The sequence below is a fragment of the Hemicordylus capensis genome, chromosome 1 (assembly GCF_027244095.1).
Source record: "Hemicordylus capensis ecotype Gifberg chromosome 1, rHemCap1.1.pri, whole genome shotgun sequence".
NCBI classification, from domain to species: Eukaryota; Metazoa; Chordata; class Lepidosauria; order Squamata; family Cordylidae; genus Hemicordylus; species Hemicordylus capensis.
Genome location: NC_069657.1, coordinates 5457232 through 5478132, shown reverse-complemented (window position 1 = coordinate 5478132; position 20901 = coordinate 5457232). Strand labels below are relative to the sequence as shown.

The 20901-nt window shown below is 47.3% G+C and overlaps 1 protein-coding gene across 2 annotated transcripts in view; it reads left to right on the top strand.

Moving 5' to 3' along the window:
• ABHD12B (abhydrolase domain containing 12B) overlaps positions 1-20901 on the top strand; it is a 38485-nt gene that overhangs the window by 3525 nt on the left and 14059 nt on the right. For both annotated transcript variants that reach the window (XM_053259418.1, XM_053259408.1), the window contains exons 2-4: positions 13213-13346; positions 16142-16244; positions 17384-17503. In XM_053259418.1, coding sequence (XP_053115393.1) covers positions 13213-13346; positions 16142-16244; positions 17384-17503 — 357 coding nt within the window. The remainder of the gene's footprint in view (positions 1-13212; positions 13347-16141; positions 16245-17383; positions 17504-20901) is intronic.

Here is a 20901-nt window from a genome sequence, read left to right as displayed (position 1 = left end):
TATTGAAAACGACCCCCAGAATCTCAAACTCCAACAACAGGACAGTACAGCTCTTTTTTTGCGATGCACATGCAATGTTGTAGCACTATAACGCAAAGGTAAAATCCGAAAGAAGACATCGGAAATGTGAACAGCACCTTGCTGTCAGCTCAGGGACTGCGGTGTCACAACCCAGGAAGTACGGAAGCACGCAGTAGTGACCCTGTGGTTGGGTTGAATCTGGAAAGCACCCCAGCGTGGTAAGCCAGTGTCTGGGCTGTGCCATTTAGGGATGGGACCAGTTTAGACTGCAGACTTGCCTGACTGAATGCTTCCACACAGTGAGTAAACACAGATTCTTACACCTGGAAATCTAGCATGGCAGGGAAAAGGCCAAGTAAGAACTCTTCTTCCTGAGATGCTAATTTTCTATGCACGGGGATTTTGTGTTTGGTACAGAGGAAGATTCCATCCTGGGAGCTCCCACTGCAGTCTGGAATGGTATGGTTCAGAAGTGGCACAGCCCAGACACCAGGCTAACATCTTGGTGAGAGAGAGGCTGCTTGCAGTATAATCTAATAACCTTTAGCCAAGCTTTTTTTAAAAAATCCTTTTGTTAATTCCCTTTTTAAGTCTAACTGGGCAAAATACAAGGCGCTGGTTATCACCTATAAAGCCCTAAACAGCTGAGGCCCTGGGTATTGAAGAGAACATCTTCTTCGCCATCAGTCCCACCTCCTGCTAAGATCATCTGGAGAGGTTTGCCTGCAGCTGCTGCCAACTCATTTGGCGGCTACTCGGGAACGGGCCTTCTCTGTTGCTGCCCCTGGACTTTGGAATGCGCTCCCTGTTGAGATAAGAGCCTCCCCATCTCTGGCAACTTTTACAAAGGCACCGAAGACACATTTAGTCACCCAGGCTTTGAATTAGATTGATGGTTTTAAATGATTTTAATGTTTGCTGAAATGATTTTAATTGTTTACTTGATGTAAACCGCCCAGAGATGCAAGTTTTGGGTGGTATAGAAATATTTTAAATAAATAAATAAGTCTCCCCCCCCACCCTGCCATACTGTCTCTAGGATTAAAACCATGTGATGCCTCTTCCTGAAACAATGGAACCTCAACTTCTTGTCAGGAACGACTCCCAGATGAAAATGACTGAGGCTGTGGTTTAAAATCAAAAGTAGGAGAGGGTGGTGACAATGTGATTGCAACAGCAAGAGACTAATAATTACACAACACCTCTTATGAAGCAACCCAGCTGGTTTGAGTAAGAGAGAGGCTGGGCTTTCCTCCTCCTCTTCTGGTTGGCACCCCTCCCCTGGGCTCCCCCCCCCCCCGCTGTTATTATTACTCATCCGACTGGTTGTGAATAGGTCCCTTCAAGCCCTGCTGACTTCATTGGCAGCTGCAAAGTTCAAGAGCCAAAGACTGATCTGACACATCTTCTCATATTTTGTCTGGTGAGTGCTGGGAATGCTGGTGTGTGTGTGTGTGTGTGTGTGTGTGTGTGTGTGTGTGTGTGTGATTGGCCTGTGAACTCCCTCCAGGCACAGAGCTGATCCTCTTCTGCTCTCTTGTGGGCTGTGTGTGTCTGTGTGTGTGACCCAAGATCCTCCTAGCTCCCTGCTAGAGATGCCTCCGCACCTCTTCTGTGTTTGCTGCCTGCAGCTTCTCCTTCAAGTGTGTTTAATCTGGGCTATGGAACTTGAGCGGAGCCCACTAAGGTTCTGTTTTCAGAGTTAGAACTGGGATGAGTGAGGTCTGCATACATGCCTCTGAGCGTGTGCAAAGTGCTTGCTTGCATTTCCAGAGGCATCTGACTCACCCCTTTATCGGTCCCTAACCTCTCTCTCACCTCTGTCTTCTCCATGTAACGTGGGGAGTGCTGTGGCCTAATCCTATTAGATGGGGGAGCAGGGGTTAGTTGAGGCTTGTGGAGAAGAAGACTATCCATGGCTACTGGTTATGACGACTGTGGAGCCTTCAGGTTCAGGGGCAGTATACCATTAAATGCCACTGGGGGGTAACAGTGGAAAAGTTCTGTTGCCTTCATGAGTTCTCAGAGGCCACTGTGGGACGCAGGATGCTGGTGAAGAAGCCCCTTTTGACTGATGGTCCAGCATGGCCCTTCTTATGTGGTGACTCTGGCATGGGCAGAGCACTCTACACATACTCTGAATACCTTTTTAAAAAAATACAGTGTGAGTGTAGGACTGGGAAGACCCGAGTTCAAATTTCCATTCATCTGTTAAGCTCACCGGGTGAGATTGGGCCAGTCACCGTTTCCCAGTCTGATCTACTTAACGGGGTGAGGTGAAGATAAAATGGGTTGGGGAAGAGACCATATGTACTCTTGGAGGAGGGACAGGATACAAATGTAATGAATAAAAGCAAGTGTAAGCACTGAACAAATATGTGCAATACATTTTGTGTGCTCAATAAGATCAATTCCCCCAGAAGATAAGAACATAAGAACAGCCCTGCTGGATCAGGCCCAAGGAAGCTCATCTAGTCCAGCATCCTGTTTCGCACAGTGGCCCACCAGATGCTGCTGGATGCCACAGGCGGGAGTTGAGGGCATGCCCTCTCTCCTGCTGTTACTCCCCTGCAACTGGTACTCAGAGGCATCCTGCCTTTGAGGCTGGAGGTGGCCCACAGCCCTCCGACTGGTAGCCGTTGATAGACCTAAGATGGAACTATAATGACCCTGGGTTCAAATAGTTGGGTCCTATATTGTGCATTTTTAGGAGACCAGGTCTATAAATGGCAGCCTGTCTCCAAATAGCAGAAACTGGGACTTAACTCTATAGATATTTTTGCTGTTCTTCTAATTTGACCAACATTGGTGACTCTCCCAGGTTTTCCTTAAGTATTCAGGGAGGCTATTCACACAAGCATGCAAGACTGGGCTAAGGGAGCCCGGCCCGGTTTTGCACGCTCATGTGAACCACTGGGATTAGACTCGATCCCAGTGGCTACACAGTGGCAAACCCACCTGTGAAGCCTCCTAGTTAAACGAGGGTAAGGGAGCAAGTGTGCCCTTACCCTCATTTAAAAAAAATTGTGTGCCTCCGCAGCTGCTTGCAGCTGTGGCGTGCACACTTGTGGGGGGTGGATCCCAGTAATGCACCGTGCACTTGCATGGTACATTATTGGGGCTCGGGGGGGGGGGGACTCCATGGCAGCCCTTCCCTGCACCTGATCCTGCCGGGTGAGCTGCTGGGGAAGCCGGCGCTGGTCTGGGCAGGTGATCCGCCTGCACAGGGAAGGGTGAGTGATCATCTGCCAAAGATGTGCAGCCCTTATGTAGACATAGTGCAGAATTGGAGACTCGATGTCACTGGGAAAGCCATTTCCCCCCAACTGCCCTGCCGCTTGGGCCGCCTAGGAGACCCCAAGCTAAAGTGTCCCTTGAGAAGAGAGATACTCAAGCAAATCCTCGGCATGTTTACTCCGAAGTAAGTCCCACTGTGTCCAGTGGGCTTCCTCCCACATGCATGTGTTTGGATTGCAGCCTTAGTCTTTCTGTTCAGGAGATTGGGCCTCTAAGAGCCAGGAGACGGAGCCAGCGCCATGCCTCTGGAGTGTAGCCCGGGTCTGCCAATTCCCCGTGGAGCCCGACGGGTGCAACATGATAAATGAGCTCCTGGGATAGACCTTGGCTTGATTATCTTGCATTCAGCGTTTATGTGTTTTTGATTGGCTACCATTTGGCCTACTTCTTGGTGGCTGTTCTATTGCTTTACATTTTTATTGGGTGCTCTAACTCCTTGCTGTGAGCTGTGCCAGATTCCTTTTGGAAAGTAGGCAGGATGCAGCTTACAAAATGAGGTTGTGTCGGGAGTGGAGTGAGGCTGGCGGTGGCCCGTGTACGGCCCCCTGGCCCTGCCCCCCACATCCGACGTAAGATGCAAAAGGGCCCAGCTAGCCATGCCCCCACGTCTGACATGGCCCCTTTTGGAAAGGAGGTCGGCCCATGCTGCATTGAGCAGCATGGGCCGGAGCGACTCTCCCTGCCTTAAAGGCAGAGAGAGCCGTTCTGGCCGCACTGCCAATGCAGCGCAGGCCGATCTCTCTCCTAAAAGGGGCCACGCTGCCCCGTTTAGGAGGGAGAGCGATCGGCCCCGCTGCGTTGGCAGTGAGACCAGGAGCAGCTCTCCCTGTCACTCCGGCCACACTGCCAATGCAGCGTGGGCCAATTTTGGCTCCAAACAGGGCCACGTGGCTCTGTTTGGGACCAAAATAATGCCCCCACATCTGACATCAGGTGCAGGGGGCTTATCTGGGGCCACACTTGCGGCCCCTGATTGGTGGCGGCCTGGGTTCTTTGAACCTGTTCACCCAATGATGGCTCTGCCCCTGGGTCGTGTACTACTGTCATTCACACAAAAACCTGTATGTGTGTATACTGTACACCTGTACATGCATCTAAAGGAAAGTGTAATCATTTGAAAAGGTCTCCTCAAGGACAGTAGATTCCTGCATGGAATAGAATGCAGAGGTTCTCCAGTGTGTGTCCCCAGATAAGAACATAAGAACAGCCCTGCTGGATCAGGCCCAAGGAAGCCCATCTAGTCCAGCATCCTGTTTCGCACAGTAGCCCACCAGATGCCACTGGGAGCCTACAAGCAGGAGTTGAGGGCATGCCCTCTCTCCTGCTGTTACTCCCCTGCAACTGGTACTCAGAGGCATCCTGCCTTTGAGGTTGGAGGTGGCCTTTAGCCCTGCAACTAGGAGCCGATGATAGACCTCTCCTCCATGAAGTTATCCTAAACCCTCTTCAAGCCATCCAGGTTGTGGGCTGTCACCACATCTTCTGTGTTGAACTAAAGCTTGTGTTGTTGAACTACAGCTCCCATCATGCCATTGTGCCAAATGGCTCCCATCATGCCAAATGCCTTTGTGGCTGGGGATGATGGAGTTGTAGCCCAATACCATCTGCGTACTCAAGTTTGAGAACTCTTGGAGTAGATGTTTTTCTCCATGTCACTGTAGACTTTTTGCGGAGGTGAAGAAATGCTGCAATTCACACAAAAGTCTCTTTTGTGTTACGAGCACTGGGCACTGCATTGGAAGGTGTTATCATCTGTGATAATGGTTTTCCCCATGACACTCTATGGATGCAAAAGCTGGACTTTGAAGAAGCAAGATAGAAAAAGCATTGACGCTTTTGAACTTTGGTGCTGGAGAAAATGGATCATAGAACGAATCAATCCAGAATTTTCACTTGAGGCATAAATGACCAGGCTCAAACTAGCATACTTTGGACACATTCTGCGAAGATCCAGCTCCCTTGAAAAGTCCATAATGCTGGGAAAAGCTGAAAAGGAAAGAGAAGTTGACGACCAGCAGCAAGGTGGATGGATTGGATTACGATAGCAACAGAGCCTTACAGGATCAGGCCAAAGGTCCATTTAGTCCAGGGTCAGGTTTCCAGTCGTGGCCACTCAGATGTTCCCCACCCCCGGCCAGGAAGCTCACAAGGAGGGCATGATGGGAACAGCTGCCCTCAGTTCTTTGCCCCCCCCCGCCCCAGGTAATCACTGCCTTTGAACCTGGAGGATGCTAGTCTAGACAGACCCTTCTTCTGATCCAACACTGCTATTAATTTCCTGGGATCGATCAGGGAGACCGTTGCCTTACCCTAGGGAGGTCCAAGAGTTAGAGACTCCTTTAGTTGCTCCTTTAAAGGTCCAAAATCAACCCACCTGAGAGGAGACTACTATCATAAAGGTCCAGCCATTAAAACTATGTACACAGCACTTCACGTACAGGTCAAATGGCAGACTTCTCAAGTGGAGGTCTAAAGGCAGCCTCAACAGGGGACAGAGTCAGTTCGACACTTTGGGTGCTTGAATCCGACTCTCTCCAGCAATGAGGCTTCGGATGACCCATTCCTGGATGACCATGGACAGGGTTGGTCTCACCTAAGTCTCACCATATGGATTCGGAAAGCTAGACTTAGGAAAAAGTATTTTAGTAGGAGTTGTGTTAGAAGTTGTTTTGTTTTGTGTGTGTCTTAGCAAATACCCATCCATCTGCTTTATAATTTCCTCACTGCAACAACAGCCTAGTGATGATTAAGTTAAGTATCGCCTATAAATATCTGGGCATTAGGAAAAACTCTTGTAACCACTAAGAAGCTAATCTTATTTGCCACTGCTATGCTTGAAAACCTGAATGTGCTTTTTAAAGCTTACGTTCTAGTAGGCTTATGAGATCACCTGACATTCTGTGTGTGTGTCTGTATGTCCGTCCTTATCAACTTTGCAATGCCTGAACCAATATGAACCAAACTGGGTACAGTTGTAGGGACACCTCAATGGCGTTTGAGATGATGTCATCCATACCGATTCAAGATGGCAGCTGTGTGAACATCTGAGGTGCAAGCGGGCTAATTTGTGGACTGTCTAACCGATTTGAACCAAATTGGGTACAGTTGCAGTGAGTGACACACAGGGACACCTCAGTGGCATAGTTTTTGATGATGTCATCCACCCTGATTTAAGATGGCAGACCCATAAGCTTTTGAAGTGCAAGTGAGCTAACTTGTAAACCCCTTAACCAATTTGAACCAAAATTGTTGTAGCTGCAGGGACACATAGAGACACCTCAATGGCATATTTTGTGATGATGTCTTCCACCTCAATTCAAGATGGCAGACACATAAACCTTTGAGGCACAAGTGGGTTAACTTATAAACCGCTTAACCAATTTTAACCAAATTTGGTACAGCTATAGGAACACATCAACAGTGTAGTTTGCAATGGTGTCATCCACCCCAATCCAAGATGATGGATGTGAATGTTAGTTAGTTAGTTAGTTAGTTAATTAATTAATTAATTAATTAAACAAACAAACAAACAAACAAACATATTTTTATACCGCCCAAAACTTAAATCTCTGGGTAGTTTACAACAAAATAAAAAAAACCATTAAAACATCAGTTAAAAACAAAAACAAGAAATTTAATATATGACAATTTAAAATTTTAAAAACAATATTCTAAAACAACATTAAAAACAATCAAAACAGTATCAGTTAAAAGCCTGGGTGAACATGTGTGTCTTTAAAGACTTTTTAAAAATTGTCAGAGATGATGAGGCTCTTATTTCACTAGGGAGCGCATTCCAAAGCCTCGGGGCAGCAACAGAGAAGGCCCATTTGAGGTGCAAATGCACTAACTTGATGACTGTCTAACCAAATTGAACCAAATTTGGTACAGTTGTAGTGAGTGACACACAGGGACACCTCAATGGTGTAGTTTGTGATGATGTTATCTACCCCAATCCAAGATGGTGGACACATGAACATTTGAGGTGCAAGAAATCTAACTTGACCTCAATTTGAACCACATTTAATCCATTTGTAGAGACAGTGAAAGGAAAGTAGGCTGATTAGCTCTTACTGGTTTTTTTTGGGGGGGGGTAGTAAAACAATAAATTGGTTTTTCTGTTTAAAGGTCCATCTCAGAGTCCTTGCCTGACTCTGGGAGGAGGGAAAACTCTCTCTAGTTCACATGCCCCATAAGGACTGCAAAGCCTGCTATTCCCCCACTTAAGTGGAACCATGTTTTATATTTGCCTGCTAGCAAAATAAAGAGGAGACTGAAGGTTTATCACTCCCTTTCAGTCGGAGAAACCCTGCTAACTAAGGAACAGTTGGTGGCAGCGATACGATCTACCGGAGATTCTTTTAGTTAATTTAAAACCCAGGAAGCCCACAAAGCTCATGGAGGGATGACTAAGCTCTAGTTTCCTTTCAGGTGGGCTGCTTTGGACCTTTACAGCCCCCTTGTAGAGCTACCATCTGCATAGTTCCGTGGTGCAAATCCCCCCCGCCGAAGCATCTGAGGTATTCTCCCATCATTTTATTGAACTCCCCTCCCAAAGTGTTACCTTCTCACCCCTCCACAAGTGTGTTTCTTTCCCCCTGAAAGTATTTTTCTTCTTCTCCAACTGTGAAACAGTGAACCGGGTCTCACGATCAGGGCGGCAGGATCGGCCGCCCACATGATTGCCGACTCCGTGACGAAGCCGGCGGGGGCTGGGGAGTTCGGGGGCACCACGGCCCCTAGAAGCTCCAATAAGCCCTGCACGAGCACACAGGGCATAGTGGAGACACCCCCGGAGCTGGGAGGTGGCTTTTCTCCTTCCCTCCAGGGGTCTACTCATGAGTAGCCATGGCACAGAGTCGCACCGTGGCTACTCACAATCGGGAAGCCCGGGTTAGCAGAGCACCCGCTGCACTAACTCGGGCTTAGGGGAGGGCTACAAAAGTGGGTGACCCGCTTTGACTCAACTGGGCTCGGCTGCGAGCCTGGTGAGTCTCACGATCAGTGGAAAGCGGGCTAAGCACCCTTAGCCTGCTTCCCACTGATCGTCAGAATAGCTCCATCATTTTCCTCTTTGTGTGTGGAAAAGGTGCTTTTCTGTCCCCAAAGAAGTGTCTTTCCTCTCCCCTCCAAATTGAAGTGAGGGGTTGTTCCTCCCACTTCCCTCCCTCTGCACACCTGGTGGTCGCCATTACTCTGATAGTGGAACTGGCTTAAGGGTAGACAGATATGACATTCTTAACAGCGATCATGGTGCTTTCTTTGCCCATGGTGTGAATGCAGCTTTGCAGATTGCCTTCCACACATGCAGACATGCAACTGTAGATCAGCTCTCGGCCTCACCCCTTTCCTGGTCATTTGTCGCTAAATTTGAAGCAGCATATTTCCATCTACACAGATATATGCTCATCCTTCATTGCAACAACAAAAACATTACTGTTATAAAAGTGTTGCAGAACTGCTTTGGGGATTGGGGAGGAACAGGGCTATCCTTAGAGGGCCTGGCAGGGTGCAGGGTCTGGGGCAAATCATCCAGTGTGGGGGCCCCCTTCCAGTTAATTTTAATGGGAGGGGAGAGGAGACCTGGTCTTGTGGTAGCAAGCATGACATCCCCTTAGCTAAGCAGGGTCTGCCCTGGTTGCATTTGAATGGGAGATTACATGTGAACACTTCAAGATATTCCCCTTAGGAGATAGAGCCACTCTGGGAAGAGCATCTAGTTTCCAGGTTCCCTATCTGGCATCTCCAAGATAGGGCTGAGAGAGATTCCTGCCTGAAACCATGGAGAAGCCACTGCCAGTCTGTGTAGACAATATTGAGTTAGATAGACCAATGGTCTGACTCAGTATATGGCAGCCTCCTATGTTCCTAATGGGGGTTAAAAGAGTGGGGCCCAGGACAGTTGCCCTGCCCTAACAACAACCCTGGGGGAGGAAGGTGTATTTGTGACATCATATGCACTAGCCAATAAGTGCTCAGCGCAGCTGGCTTTCCTCCCACCCTCTGGATACTTGCAAAATCAGATATTTCTGAGCTTGCTACAGGCCAGCAAAAGTTCAAAGGAATGAGACTTTTGGCAGTGCTGATGCTGGCTGCCATTAGCAAATAACATGCTCCTGCTTGTTTAGAGCTTGGCTTGCCTGGCCACTGTATTTAGGCATGTTGGGACGCTGCCCCATGGGTGTGTTTAGACATCTTCCCAGAACATCCTCTGGAGAAGCCCTTGGGAGATCTTGCAGAGTTGCCCAGCAGCTGTGGTTTGCATGGGCTGAGCCAACTCTTGCATCATGATCGAAGATCATCAGCTCCAGTTTCCTCAGCAACTCCGTTGTGTAAACTTCTATTTGGTACTTAGGAAGAAAGAGAGGGAGAAACCCTTCTGTAATTCGTGTACTCCCTTGTAGGAAGTCTTCCAAACAAAGAGTGTGATCACAATCTGACATAGCTGCCCTTCACGAGTTGCACAATGGTTGCCAGGTTGAAAAGTCCACCATCAAATGGAAAGTTACCTGTTCCATATGAAAACGAAATATCGCAAAGCTTGCACCAGACTTCGCTTTGATCAGATGGACTCGGTGATTCCGTTTGGTGGATTCTGGGATCTGCCACTGCAAGAGAGATTATCTGTATGTGGTGCTGCAGTTCTGGAAGATCTGGCTCCTTATATCCTTGAATGCCAACTGTATACTGGCATTGGAGAGCAATATTTAGCACCTTATTTGAAGAAAATTGAAATATTGTAGTGCAGGGGTTTTCAAATGTGGGTCCCCAGATGATGCTGGACTTCCAACTCCCATGATCCCCAACCACAATGGCCTTGGCAGTTGGAGTCCAACAACAGCTGGGGACCCCCATTTGAGAACTCCTGTTGTAGTAGAAAAGAAATGCTGACTTTCCTACTACAGGGAAGAAATGAACAGTTTGAGAAAATGGGGGGTGGGGTGGGCGGCACTGTTCCCTCTAAGAGATTCCCAGATGTTGTTGACTACAACTCCCAGAATGCCCAGCTGCAGTGGCTTTTGCTTGGGGATTATGGGAGTTGTAGTCCACAACGTCTGAGAATCACTCTTAGAGGGAGCACAGTGGACGGGCATTGGATTTAATTGACATGGAGAGTCTGAATGCTGAGGAGCCGGAGGATATTAAACAGGAATGTTTTATTACTGTTAACTTTTTTAATGTAAAAGTACTGTTCGTAAAATGTATATATTTAAATTGGTTATTAAAATTTAGTTTTAATCTTTTATTTTTATGATATTGCTATTCTTAATGGGTTCTTTAAATGGTTTTGATACAGTCAGATGACTAATCAATAAACTTGTTGGTTCATTCACTCCCTTGTAGCTTTTGGACTGAATATCTCCTGTGAATCAGCTCTTTTTTCAGACTTTTCTTGCTCATCCTAGGCTTTTATGGATAAACTCCAGGTGTGATGGGAGTTACACAGTTTCAGTGACTTTTTAGTCTATTTTAACATAGGAACATAGGAAGCTGCCATATACTGAGTCAGACCATTGGTCCATCTTGCTTAGTATTGTCTACACAGACAGCAAGTCATGCTTGCTACCACAAGGCCAGCTCTTCCTTTTCCTTAAAGTAAACTTATGAGATCATCCCAAACTGTGTGTGTGTGTATATATATATATGTATATCCCTACAAACTTCACAATGTCTGGACTGATTTGGTACCGATGTGTGGTGACACATCAGGACACCTCAATGGCGTAGTTTGTGATTATGTCACCCACACCAGTTGAAGATGGCAGACACATGGAAACACAAGTGGGCTAACTTGTGAACCGCCTGACAGATTTGGGCCAAATATAATCAATTAAGATTATAGTGAAAGGAAAGTAGGCAGATTAATTCTTACCAGAACTTCTTGTTCTCTTTCAAAAGACGGGGTGTGTGTGTGTTAGAGTTGGATGGGGAGGCATCTAATCCTTTTCTCTCACACTCTGGACTGATCCCAAACATCCATCTAAAGCTGCCACTAGCTCTGGAGAGGAAAATATAGAGGCATAGGAACATAGGAAGCTGCCATATACTGAGTCAGACCATTGGTCCATCTTGCTCAGTATTGTCTACACAGACTGACAGAAGGCTTCTCCCAGGTTGCAGGCAGGAATCTCTCTCAGCCCTATCTTGGAGATGCTGCCCAGGAGGGAACTTGGAACCCTCTAGATCTTCCCAGATCAGCTCCATCCTGTAAGGGGAATATCTTGCAGTGCTCACACATCAAGTCTCCCATTCATATGCAAGCAGGGCAGGCCCTGCTTAGCTAAGGGGACAAGTCATGTTTGCTACCACAAGACCAGCTCTCCTCTTAGACCAGCATCATTCTTGTGACAGTATGATTTCCACTGCATGGGTAAAAGCAGCATGGAAGATGTGGTTTCAAGTCAAGGAACTGGTATTAAACTCTACAGCCATCATCCAAATCGTCCCTCCCTGCTGCAACTTTTTGAAAAAGGAAAAAACTGTCAGGAGGTGCAGTCACAGAACTCCGCTCTTAAATGTACCCTGGCCCTTGCAGAAAGGACTTAACTCAGGGGTCCTCTAACTTGGACCCCAGATATTGCTGGACTACAACTCCCATATTCCCCAAAGGCCTTGTGGCTGGGGATGATGGGTGTTTCTGTCCAACAACATCTGGAGATCCAAGTTTGAGAACTCCTGAGTTAACTGTACTCTCTCATGTGTGGCAGGGCAAGGAAAGATCCTACCCTTGAGCCCGAGTCAGTTGTGCCATTTTTAACGTGGCTTCCTTTAAATGATGCAGATTGCTATCCCTCGCAGAATCATAGGAAGAGGCCTCCTATGTACTGAGTCCGACCCTTGGTCCATCTAGCTCAATATTGTCTACACTGACTGGCAGCGGCTCTCCAGGGTTCCAGGCAGGAGTCTTTCCCAGCCTTTCCTGGAGATGCTGCCAAGGATTGAACCTGGGACCTTCTGCCTACAACACGGATGCTCTGTGATGCACTGACCCACAGCTCGAATTTAGCCTCAAGCTGGGTAATCAGACCGATGCAGCGAAGGCCGCTTGGAGCCTTGAGTGGGCAGGGTAGGGAGCATGGCTGTGCTGCACTAAACAAAGTTTATGTCTCCATTATAAAATGCATTCAGTAGCTAGAGAGATTCTCCACCACCACCACCCCCCGCCCAAGGTACCTGGTTTGAGTCCCCACTGGTATGTTTCCCAAACTATGGGAAACACCTGTGTTGAGCAGCAGCAGTGATCTAGGAAGATGCTGAAAGGCAGCTTCTCATACTGCGCGGGAGGAGGCCATGGTCAACCTCTCCTGTATTCTACCAAAGGCAACCACAGGACTCTGTGGGCTCCAGGAGTCCGACATCGACTCTATGGCACACTTTACCTTTTACCAATTGCAATACGTTCAGCAGTGTAGTCAAAGGAGCTGGAGTTATTTTGGATGTGTCACTCATTAGCTACAATCGGATGACTTGATTTTATTGAAACTACTGGTGCCTATTTGTCAGTTATTAATTCTATTGTGAGCTGATGTCGCATAGTAGCTAAGAGACTGAGCTGTTAGTCAGGAAAATTCCTGGCCGGAATCTCACCCCTGGCATGAACATGAGTTTTCATAGGCAAGCCACCCTCTGTCAGCCTGAGTTCCCCCATCTGCATTTTGGGAATAACATAACCTGCCTACTTTACAGGGTTGTTGTAAGGATCGCAACAAGATGGTAATTGTGTGCTATATGCATGCTTAGTCCTCTTATTGTTTAGTATGGTTTCAACCTCTTCAAGCATTGGTAGGAATTACTGCAGTAATACCCTTGAACACTGGCATGCTGTATAAATAATATATTATTATTATTATTATTTAGTGGCACACTTAAACCTTTAATTTTGTTTTTCTTTAGGGGACTGCTATCATGGTTTGAAAAACTATCGATTAAGAACGTGCTGCGGGATGTATTTATTTGTTATGCCTCACTTCCTTTCATCATTCGGCTGTTTCCTTCGCTGCTACGAAAGTTCGTCTATCTCAATTTCAGTAAGTATTCCTTCTGTTTCACCGTGTTGATCTTCTGCACAGAGTGGAGGACCCAGAAGAGGTTTTCCTGTGGGATTGCTTTGCTTCCCAAACTCCTCTCTAGTTGCAAATCACGACCTCCTGGGAATCCATTCCTATTCCTGCCATCTCTGTTGCTAGCTAGGCTGACTTAGTCTCTCTAACCTGATTTAATGCATGCCTGGATTATGCTATTATGTAACTAAAGGTCGGGGCTGATCTAGGAGGTGTGCTGTATCCTGGAGTGTTGTTGCATCATCTCTGGAGAGACAAATTGACCTTGCTAGAATGAATTTTAGTTTAATAAAAGTTACAAAACAACCTCTTTAATGCACAAAAATAGGATGTTAAAATGCAAAATAACTAATTTTAATAATATAAACGTATTAAAATAACTCATAAATACATCACAGGACAATGGGGATGATTATTATCCAAATGTTCCTGTAATTTAATACTAATGTTAATTAATTAATTAGTTAACTAATAAATAAATACATAAAATGTTCTGACTCTTACAAATACTTTGCCAAGCTATCTTGATAGCAATACAATTTGCCTGGAATTCCAATCTAGATGACTCTTTATATATACTAGCATCTGATAAAAGCAACTGAGCCATTTCTTGATCTATTTGTTGACTCATGACAACAAAATCTCCACCTTTTATTACTAACAGAAATCTATATATATAATTCTCTAAGATGTATCTATTGCTAATCCCTCTCTCGTGAGTGTTTGCAAGTGAGCTGCTGGGGGTGGGGGAGGAAAGCGGCGGCGGACAGGTGTTGGGCAGAGAGGGGGAAGAAAATGGCAGCAGGAGTGGGGAAGAAAATGGCGTCAGGGGAAAAAAGAAAGCGGCACCAGTGGGAGGGAAACAGCAGTGGCGGCAGGGAAGAAAGAAGGCAACAATGGCGGAGTGAGAGAAAGCAGCAGTGGGGGCGGAGGGGCTGAGAATGGGGAAGATCCAAGAGGGAGGGGAGAAGGAGCGGAAAAACTAGAGGCTCAGATGCTCTGTGCCCAGGCCAGCTAGTCCTCAATATTCCTTCTTCCCATTCTATTTTCAACTGTTTCAAGGCCTTTCTTTGGTCACTAGTTAAATTATCTTTCTGAAGCTTCTGTTCCTTCTCCAATAATATAGTCAGCTCCGCCCAGAGACATACGTTTAGGCGGTAAAAAAATATGTTAATAAATATATAAAATAAACAAACTCATCTGACACAATAATTATCTGATGATCAGTTTTCCAACATTCAGGTAGATTTACATGGCAGGCATATGAGCAGACATGGGGGCGATTCTCACGATCAACAAAAATCGGGCTAGCAGAGGCTAGCCCGATTTTTGTTGACCGTAAGAACCACCGGGCTCACAGCCAAACCTGGTTGTTCTTGAGCGGGTAACCCAATCGAGAACCCCTGCTAAAAAGCAGGTTTGCGGAGTGAGTGCTTCAGCAAACTAGTGATGTGCCCGGACCGGTTCGGAGGCCATTCTACAGGCCTCCAGACCAGTCCAGACATGGGTGGTTCGGGTTTTGAATGTTTTGGGGTGGGGGGTTCCTTTAAGGACGGGGGAGCGTTTACTTACCCCTCCCGCGCTTTCCAACCCCGGCGGCGGTATTTCTTTTAGCTATGGGGCGGCAGGATACCTCCCTGCCGCCCCTTCCCCCGTTTGGCTGCGCGTGCGCCGTTGGCTCTCAGATCCCCCACCACATGTATCTGCTGTTTCTTCTGGCTTTAAGAAGCCTTTTGCCAGTGCCGCCCCCTCCCCGAACTTAGCTGCAAAGCCAGCTATGTTTGGGGAGCGGGCGGCAGGCAAAAGGCTTCTTAAAGCCCGAGGAAACAGCAGATACACGTGGTGGGGGATCTGAGAGCCAACTGCGCACGCGCAGCCAAGCGGGGGGAGGGGCGGCAGGGAGGTATCTTGCCGCCCCATAGCTAAAAGAAATACCGCCGCCGGGGTTGGAAAGTACGAGATGAGTAGACCCCTGGCCGGGAGGCGAAAAGCCGGTTCCGGGGGGTCTCCCCAGTATACCCTGCACGCTTGCGCAGGGCATACTGGGGCTTGTGGGGGCCATGTGGCCCCCACTCCCCCACCCCCTGCCGGCTCCGTCATGGAGCTGGCCATCGTGTGGCCGGCCGATCCGGCCCCCCAGGGCTCCCTGCCTGCTCGTGAGCGGGGAGAGCGGGTTTAGCCCGCTCTTCCCGCTCACTGCCCAAAACCGGGTCTCACTGATCGTGAGACCCGGTCCATGGTGTTAAGGCTGATGTCTGCACACCACCTAAGACACTGAAACAACATCTGGTTAAATCCTGACTCCTCTCTAACTGCTGCACTGTATTGACTCTCTGCTCAAGGGGGTCATTGTGGCTGGGGTGATGGGAGTTGTAGTCCAACAACACCTGGATGCCCAAGGTTGGGAATCCCTGCTCTGCACCATACATGATTCAACGTCATGTAATGAAGTAACTGCTGTATGTGTGATAGACCTGAATGGGTTTCCATCAGGACATATCTACACTACAAACCTGTCTCTGTTTTATATCGTTTTAACTGTCCAAAGAAATCTGGGAATTGTAGCTTGAGAACAGCTGAGAATTCTGGATTTCTGGTCCCCCATTTAGAACTTAAGTTTCTCAAGGTTCCCTGTCTGGAAGGAATGACTGTGAAAGTCTGTGTAGAGACACCTTTTGGTCTGCTTGTCATGGCCTGAATGGTGAGTGACTTTAAGTCACTGACCAGGAAGCCAACTAACTCCTGCCTGCTACTCTTTGCAGTCTCTATTCCCTTCTGGACGGATTTCCATAAGCCCGAAGTCTTCTTGGGTCACACACAAAACTTCTATCTCACCCCTGAGCCAGGGATCACACTCGGTATTTGGTGAGTACGTGCGCATCCACACCAGCCTTCTTGAAAATGTGAGCCCACCTTCTACCCTGTGGGGCCTTGGCTTGTTTAACCCGGGGTTGCTGTTTCTTGCACTGGTTCTCGAGAGCTGCAAGCAGAGCTTTTTCCAACTCTGCTTGCTGATCCTTTGACCAGATATGCCAGGGGTTGAATTGGGGACCTTCTGCATGCAAAAGATGCTCAAAACACATGCTCAAAACAGTAGTACACGTGCTGGTAATGTCCAGACTTGACTACTGCAATGCGCTCTGTGTGGGGCTGCCTTTGTATGTCGTCCGGAAACTGCAGTTGGTCCAGCCAGGTTGGTGTCTGGGTCATCTCAAAGAGACCATATTATTCCTATATTAAAAGAACTACACTTGGTTGCTGCTATTTATTTATTTAAAAAAATTATTCCGGGCAAAATACAAGGTGGTGGTTATAACCTCTAAAGACCTAAACAGCTTAGGCCTGGGGTACTGAAGATAATGTCTCCTTCATTATGAGCCCCATCGCCTGTTAAGATCACCTGGAGAGGTTCGTCTGCAGCTGCCAGCAGTTTGCCTGGTGGGCCTTCTCCGTTGCTGCCTTGGGACTCTGGAATGAGCGCCCTGCTGAAATAAAAGCCTCCCCATCTCTGACAGCTTTCTAAAAGTCTTTAAAGGCGTGTTTATTCATTCAAGCTTTTTAACTAGAATTGTGTTGTAATTGTGTTTATTTTTGTTTTAATTTGTTTTATGTTGTTGTAAACGGCCCAGAGACATAAGTTTGGGGTGGTGTACAAATAGAATAAATACATGAGTGAAAGAGGTGCTCTCCCAACCAAACGCCAGCCTTGCAGCATTGACTTTGTCTGATGCAGCTGCTTGCTTGTGAAGCCTGCTTCGGTTCTGAGCCCTGGCAGGTCCTGGGAGCCGTCCTGCAAGGGAAACACGGGGGAGCTGCGTCAGGCTCCCTCCACCAAGAGCATTCTTCCTCAGGGTGTGGATCTGGAGGGCTAAAAGGGGCAATTATCTAAGGATCGGTTTGTTCATTGATCTCACGGGGAGCAGCCGGCCCCCTCCAGAGCAGTGATGGAAAATCACAGGGTCTGGTTGGGCAAGCTTGTCAGCTCCCTGGGCTTCTTCTCTTAGGCACACCCTCCCCGACAACCGATGGAAGGAGGCAGAAGGGAAGGACCTCAGCTGGTACCAAGAGGCCCTTGCAGATGATAATCCTGTGATCATCTATCTCCATGGCAACGGGGGCACCAGGTGATGGGAATGTGTTGAGGCACAAAGCCGGCCTTGGCTCTCTGCTGTTGTCCTGCATGCTTCGTTGGGGTTGTGGCAGCAGGGAAGTAGAACCCGGACATGGGGAGAGGGATGCCACGGGTGGGGGCGGGGTGGGGTGTCTGCTCCCCTGCCACAGCTTGTCCTGCTTCCCTACTTACCCAAACAAAATTGCAACAACATGTTCAAAAACATTTCCTCTTTCCAAGCAATAAGCCAATGAGCAATATTCCCAGATAAAGCGAAGATCCGTGTCCCTTGTCTCCCCAGCATAGCATAGTCTTTTCCAGTGGCTGTTGCTGGTGTCTTCCTTGTGTCCTTTTTTTTTGGACTGGGAGTCGCTTTGAGAGAGGGAACCTCCTTTTTAAAATATTCCCTCTGCTCAGAAAACTGCTTTGAGACTTCTCGCTATATTTTTAAAAAGGCTTTTTAAATCCAAAAAGTGGTATAAATATTCTAAATAATAATAGACTTGACATTTTTAGATGTTTTGGAGAACTGCAGCCACTGCATTCAGTGAAAATATTCCAGAGAGAGCTTTGGAAAAAAAACAGTTCTGAAAATTCAGAACATCATTCAGCTGTGGAAGGTACAATGGGCTAGCATTCATAATATCACAAATACAACCTCCCTACCCTCTCCAGACAAAATTGGTTACTTACAGATCACCATCAGTGTGCTTTATGAAGTCCAAGAGCTTTATGAAGTCCAAGAGCACAAGTCACTGTCCTGGCAATCTTACAATCAAAGATTAACCCCGGGGGGGGGGAACGACAGTGGAGGGAGTGGGGTGAGAAATGGGGGCAGAGACTACTGGGAAAGGACGTGCATTTGTTTCATAGACATCATGTACTTAGGCTTGGTTGCAATGGGAGAGAAGAAAGAGGTGGCCCTTGAGGAGAGATTTGAAGAAGCAAGACAGGTGCCAGTATCGTTAAAAGCCCACTAAGGACTGTTTTAAGAACAAGGCAAAGGATGAATGAAGAAATGGAAGGGGGGAAAAGATCCACCTGCTGCTGGAGCCCATCTGAAGCATTTATTTATTTATTTATTTATTTATTTATTTATTTATTTATTTATTTATTTATTTAAACCTCTTCTATACTGCCTCCTCCAAAGAGACTAGGTGGTAAACAACAGAAATTCCAACAACAATCAATTTTTTTTAAAAAGGGCAAACGCCTGGCGAAACAGGTGTGTCTTAAGAAGGGCCTTAAAAGCAGCCAGGGAGGGGGCTGAACGAATCGGGGGGGGGGAGTGTTCCAAAGAAGAGGGGTGGCCACAGAGAAGGCCCTCCTACACTACACCGGAGCCCAGGACACTAAGGAGGGCCAGCTGAGAAGACCTCACAGGATGGGATACAACTGGCCAAGGGAGGCGATCCCGGAGATATACAGGTGCTAAGCCCGTAAAGGTTTTGTAGGTGAGAACCAGCACCTTGAATTGGACCCGGAAGTGAACAGGCAACCAGTGCATGAAGGCTGAATGAGCATTTGATTTGCAGGTCTCTCTGTCATGCTGAGGGAGGCGATCCCAGAGGTATACAGGTGCTAAGCCCATAAAGGTTTTGCAGGTCTCTCTGTCATAGCAATAGCAATAGCACTTACATTTATATACCGCTCTATAGCTGGAAGCTCTCTAAGCGGTTTACAATGATTTAGCATATTGCCCCCCAACATTCTGGGTACTCATTTTACCGACCTCGGAAGGATGGAAGGCTGAGTCAACCTTGAGCCCCTGGTCAGGATTGAACTTGTAACCTTCTGGTTACAGGGCGGCAGTTTTACCACTGCGCCACGAGGGGCTCATGCAGGTTATAAAGCTTATAAAGTCATGCAGGTTATAAAGCTGGCTGGGGTCACACAGTGGGTAAGACCCTCCCATGGCTCCTCATTTTTAAGGCCTGCCTCTGTCTTCACGCAGGCAGTCAGAACTCTGCAATGATTGCTAAGATGCAAGCTTGTGTGCAGTTAGCTGGGAGAACTCAGTGGTGGGACTTGCTTCCAGTCAAACATGCCTAGGTCAGGCTGCAGATCTATTCAGGCAGAGATAAAAAAAATTCTTAAAGTCCTTGGCTCGATTCACTGGAACAGCGAGACTTGGGAGGAAGGGACAGCAGAGCAGTGACTGCCAGTTGGTGGTGGCCTGTGTCCTTTCTTCTGACTTTATTTTATCTCCTTCAGGGCTCCATTCTGTCACCAATGCTTTTTAACATCTACATGAAACCGCTGGGTGAGGACATCAGGAGGTTTGGTGCTGGGTGTTATCAGTATGCTGATGACACTCAAATCTACTTCTCCTTTTCATCTTCAGGAAATGGCACTCATTCTCTAAATGCCTGCCTACAGGCAGTAATGGGCTGGATGAGGGAGAACAAATTGAAGCTGGATCCAAGCAAGATGGAGGTGCTCATTGTAGGGGCTCAGAATCTGAGGGGTGAGTTAGATGTTCCTGTGCTGGATGGGGTTACACTCCTCCAGAAGGAGCAGGAGCTCAGCTTGGGAGTACTCCTGGACCCAGGCCTCACCCTGGTATCGCAGGTGGAGGCCATGGCCAGGAGTGCATTCTATCAGCTTCGACAGCTGCGCCCATTCCTTGAAGAGGATGACCTCAAAACAGTGGTGCACCAGCTGGTAACCTCCCGGCTTGACTATTGCAATGCGCTCTACGTGGGGCTGCCTTTGTACGTAGTTCCGAAACTTCAGTCAGTTCAGAATGCGGCAGCCAGATTGGTCTCTGGGGCAAACTGGAGAGACCATATGATGCCTGTTTTGAAACAGTTACACTGGCTGCCAATATGATTCTGGGCAAAATACAAAGTGCTGGTTATTACCTTTCAATCCCTGAACGGCTTGGGTCCAAGATATCTTAGAGAGCGCCTTCTTTTACATGATCCCCACCGCACGTTAAGGTCATCTGAGGAGGTCTGTCTCCAGTTACCACCGGTTCGTTTGGTGGCGACTCAGAGGCAGGCCTTCTCTGTGGCTGCTCCCGGGCTGTGGAATGCACTCCCAGCAGAAATTCGTAATCTTAAATCCTTAGTGACCTTCAAGAGAGCCCTTAAAACCCATCTGTTTGGCCTGGCCTTTCAGGTTTTTTAAAAATTAGTTTTAATTGTTTTAAAGCTAACCTGGTTTTCAGGGTTTTAATTGTTCTGATAGTTTAATTGTTTTTTTGAGATGTTTTTAAATTGGTGTTCATATTTGTAATTCTGTTTTAATTGTTACTGGTTTTAATAATTTCTGTTTTTAATTGTAAACCGCCCTGAGCCATTTCGGAAGGGTGGTATAAAAATCGAATGCATAAATAAATAAATAAATTTTGTCTCACCTCTGTGGATGGCGGCAGCAGCAGCAGCAGCAGAGTTGAAGCTCTTCTCA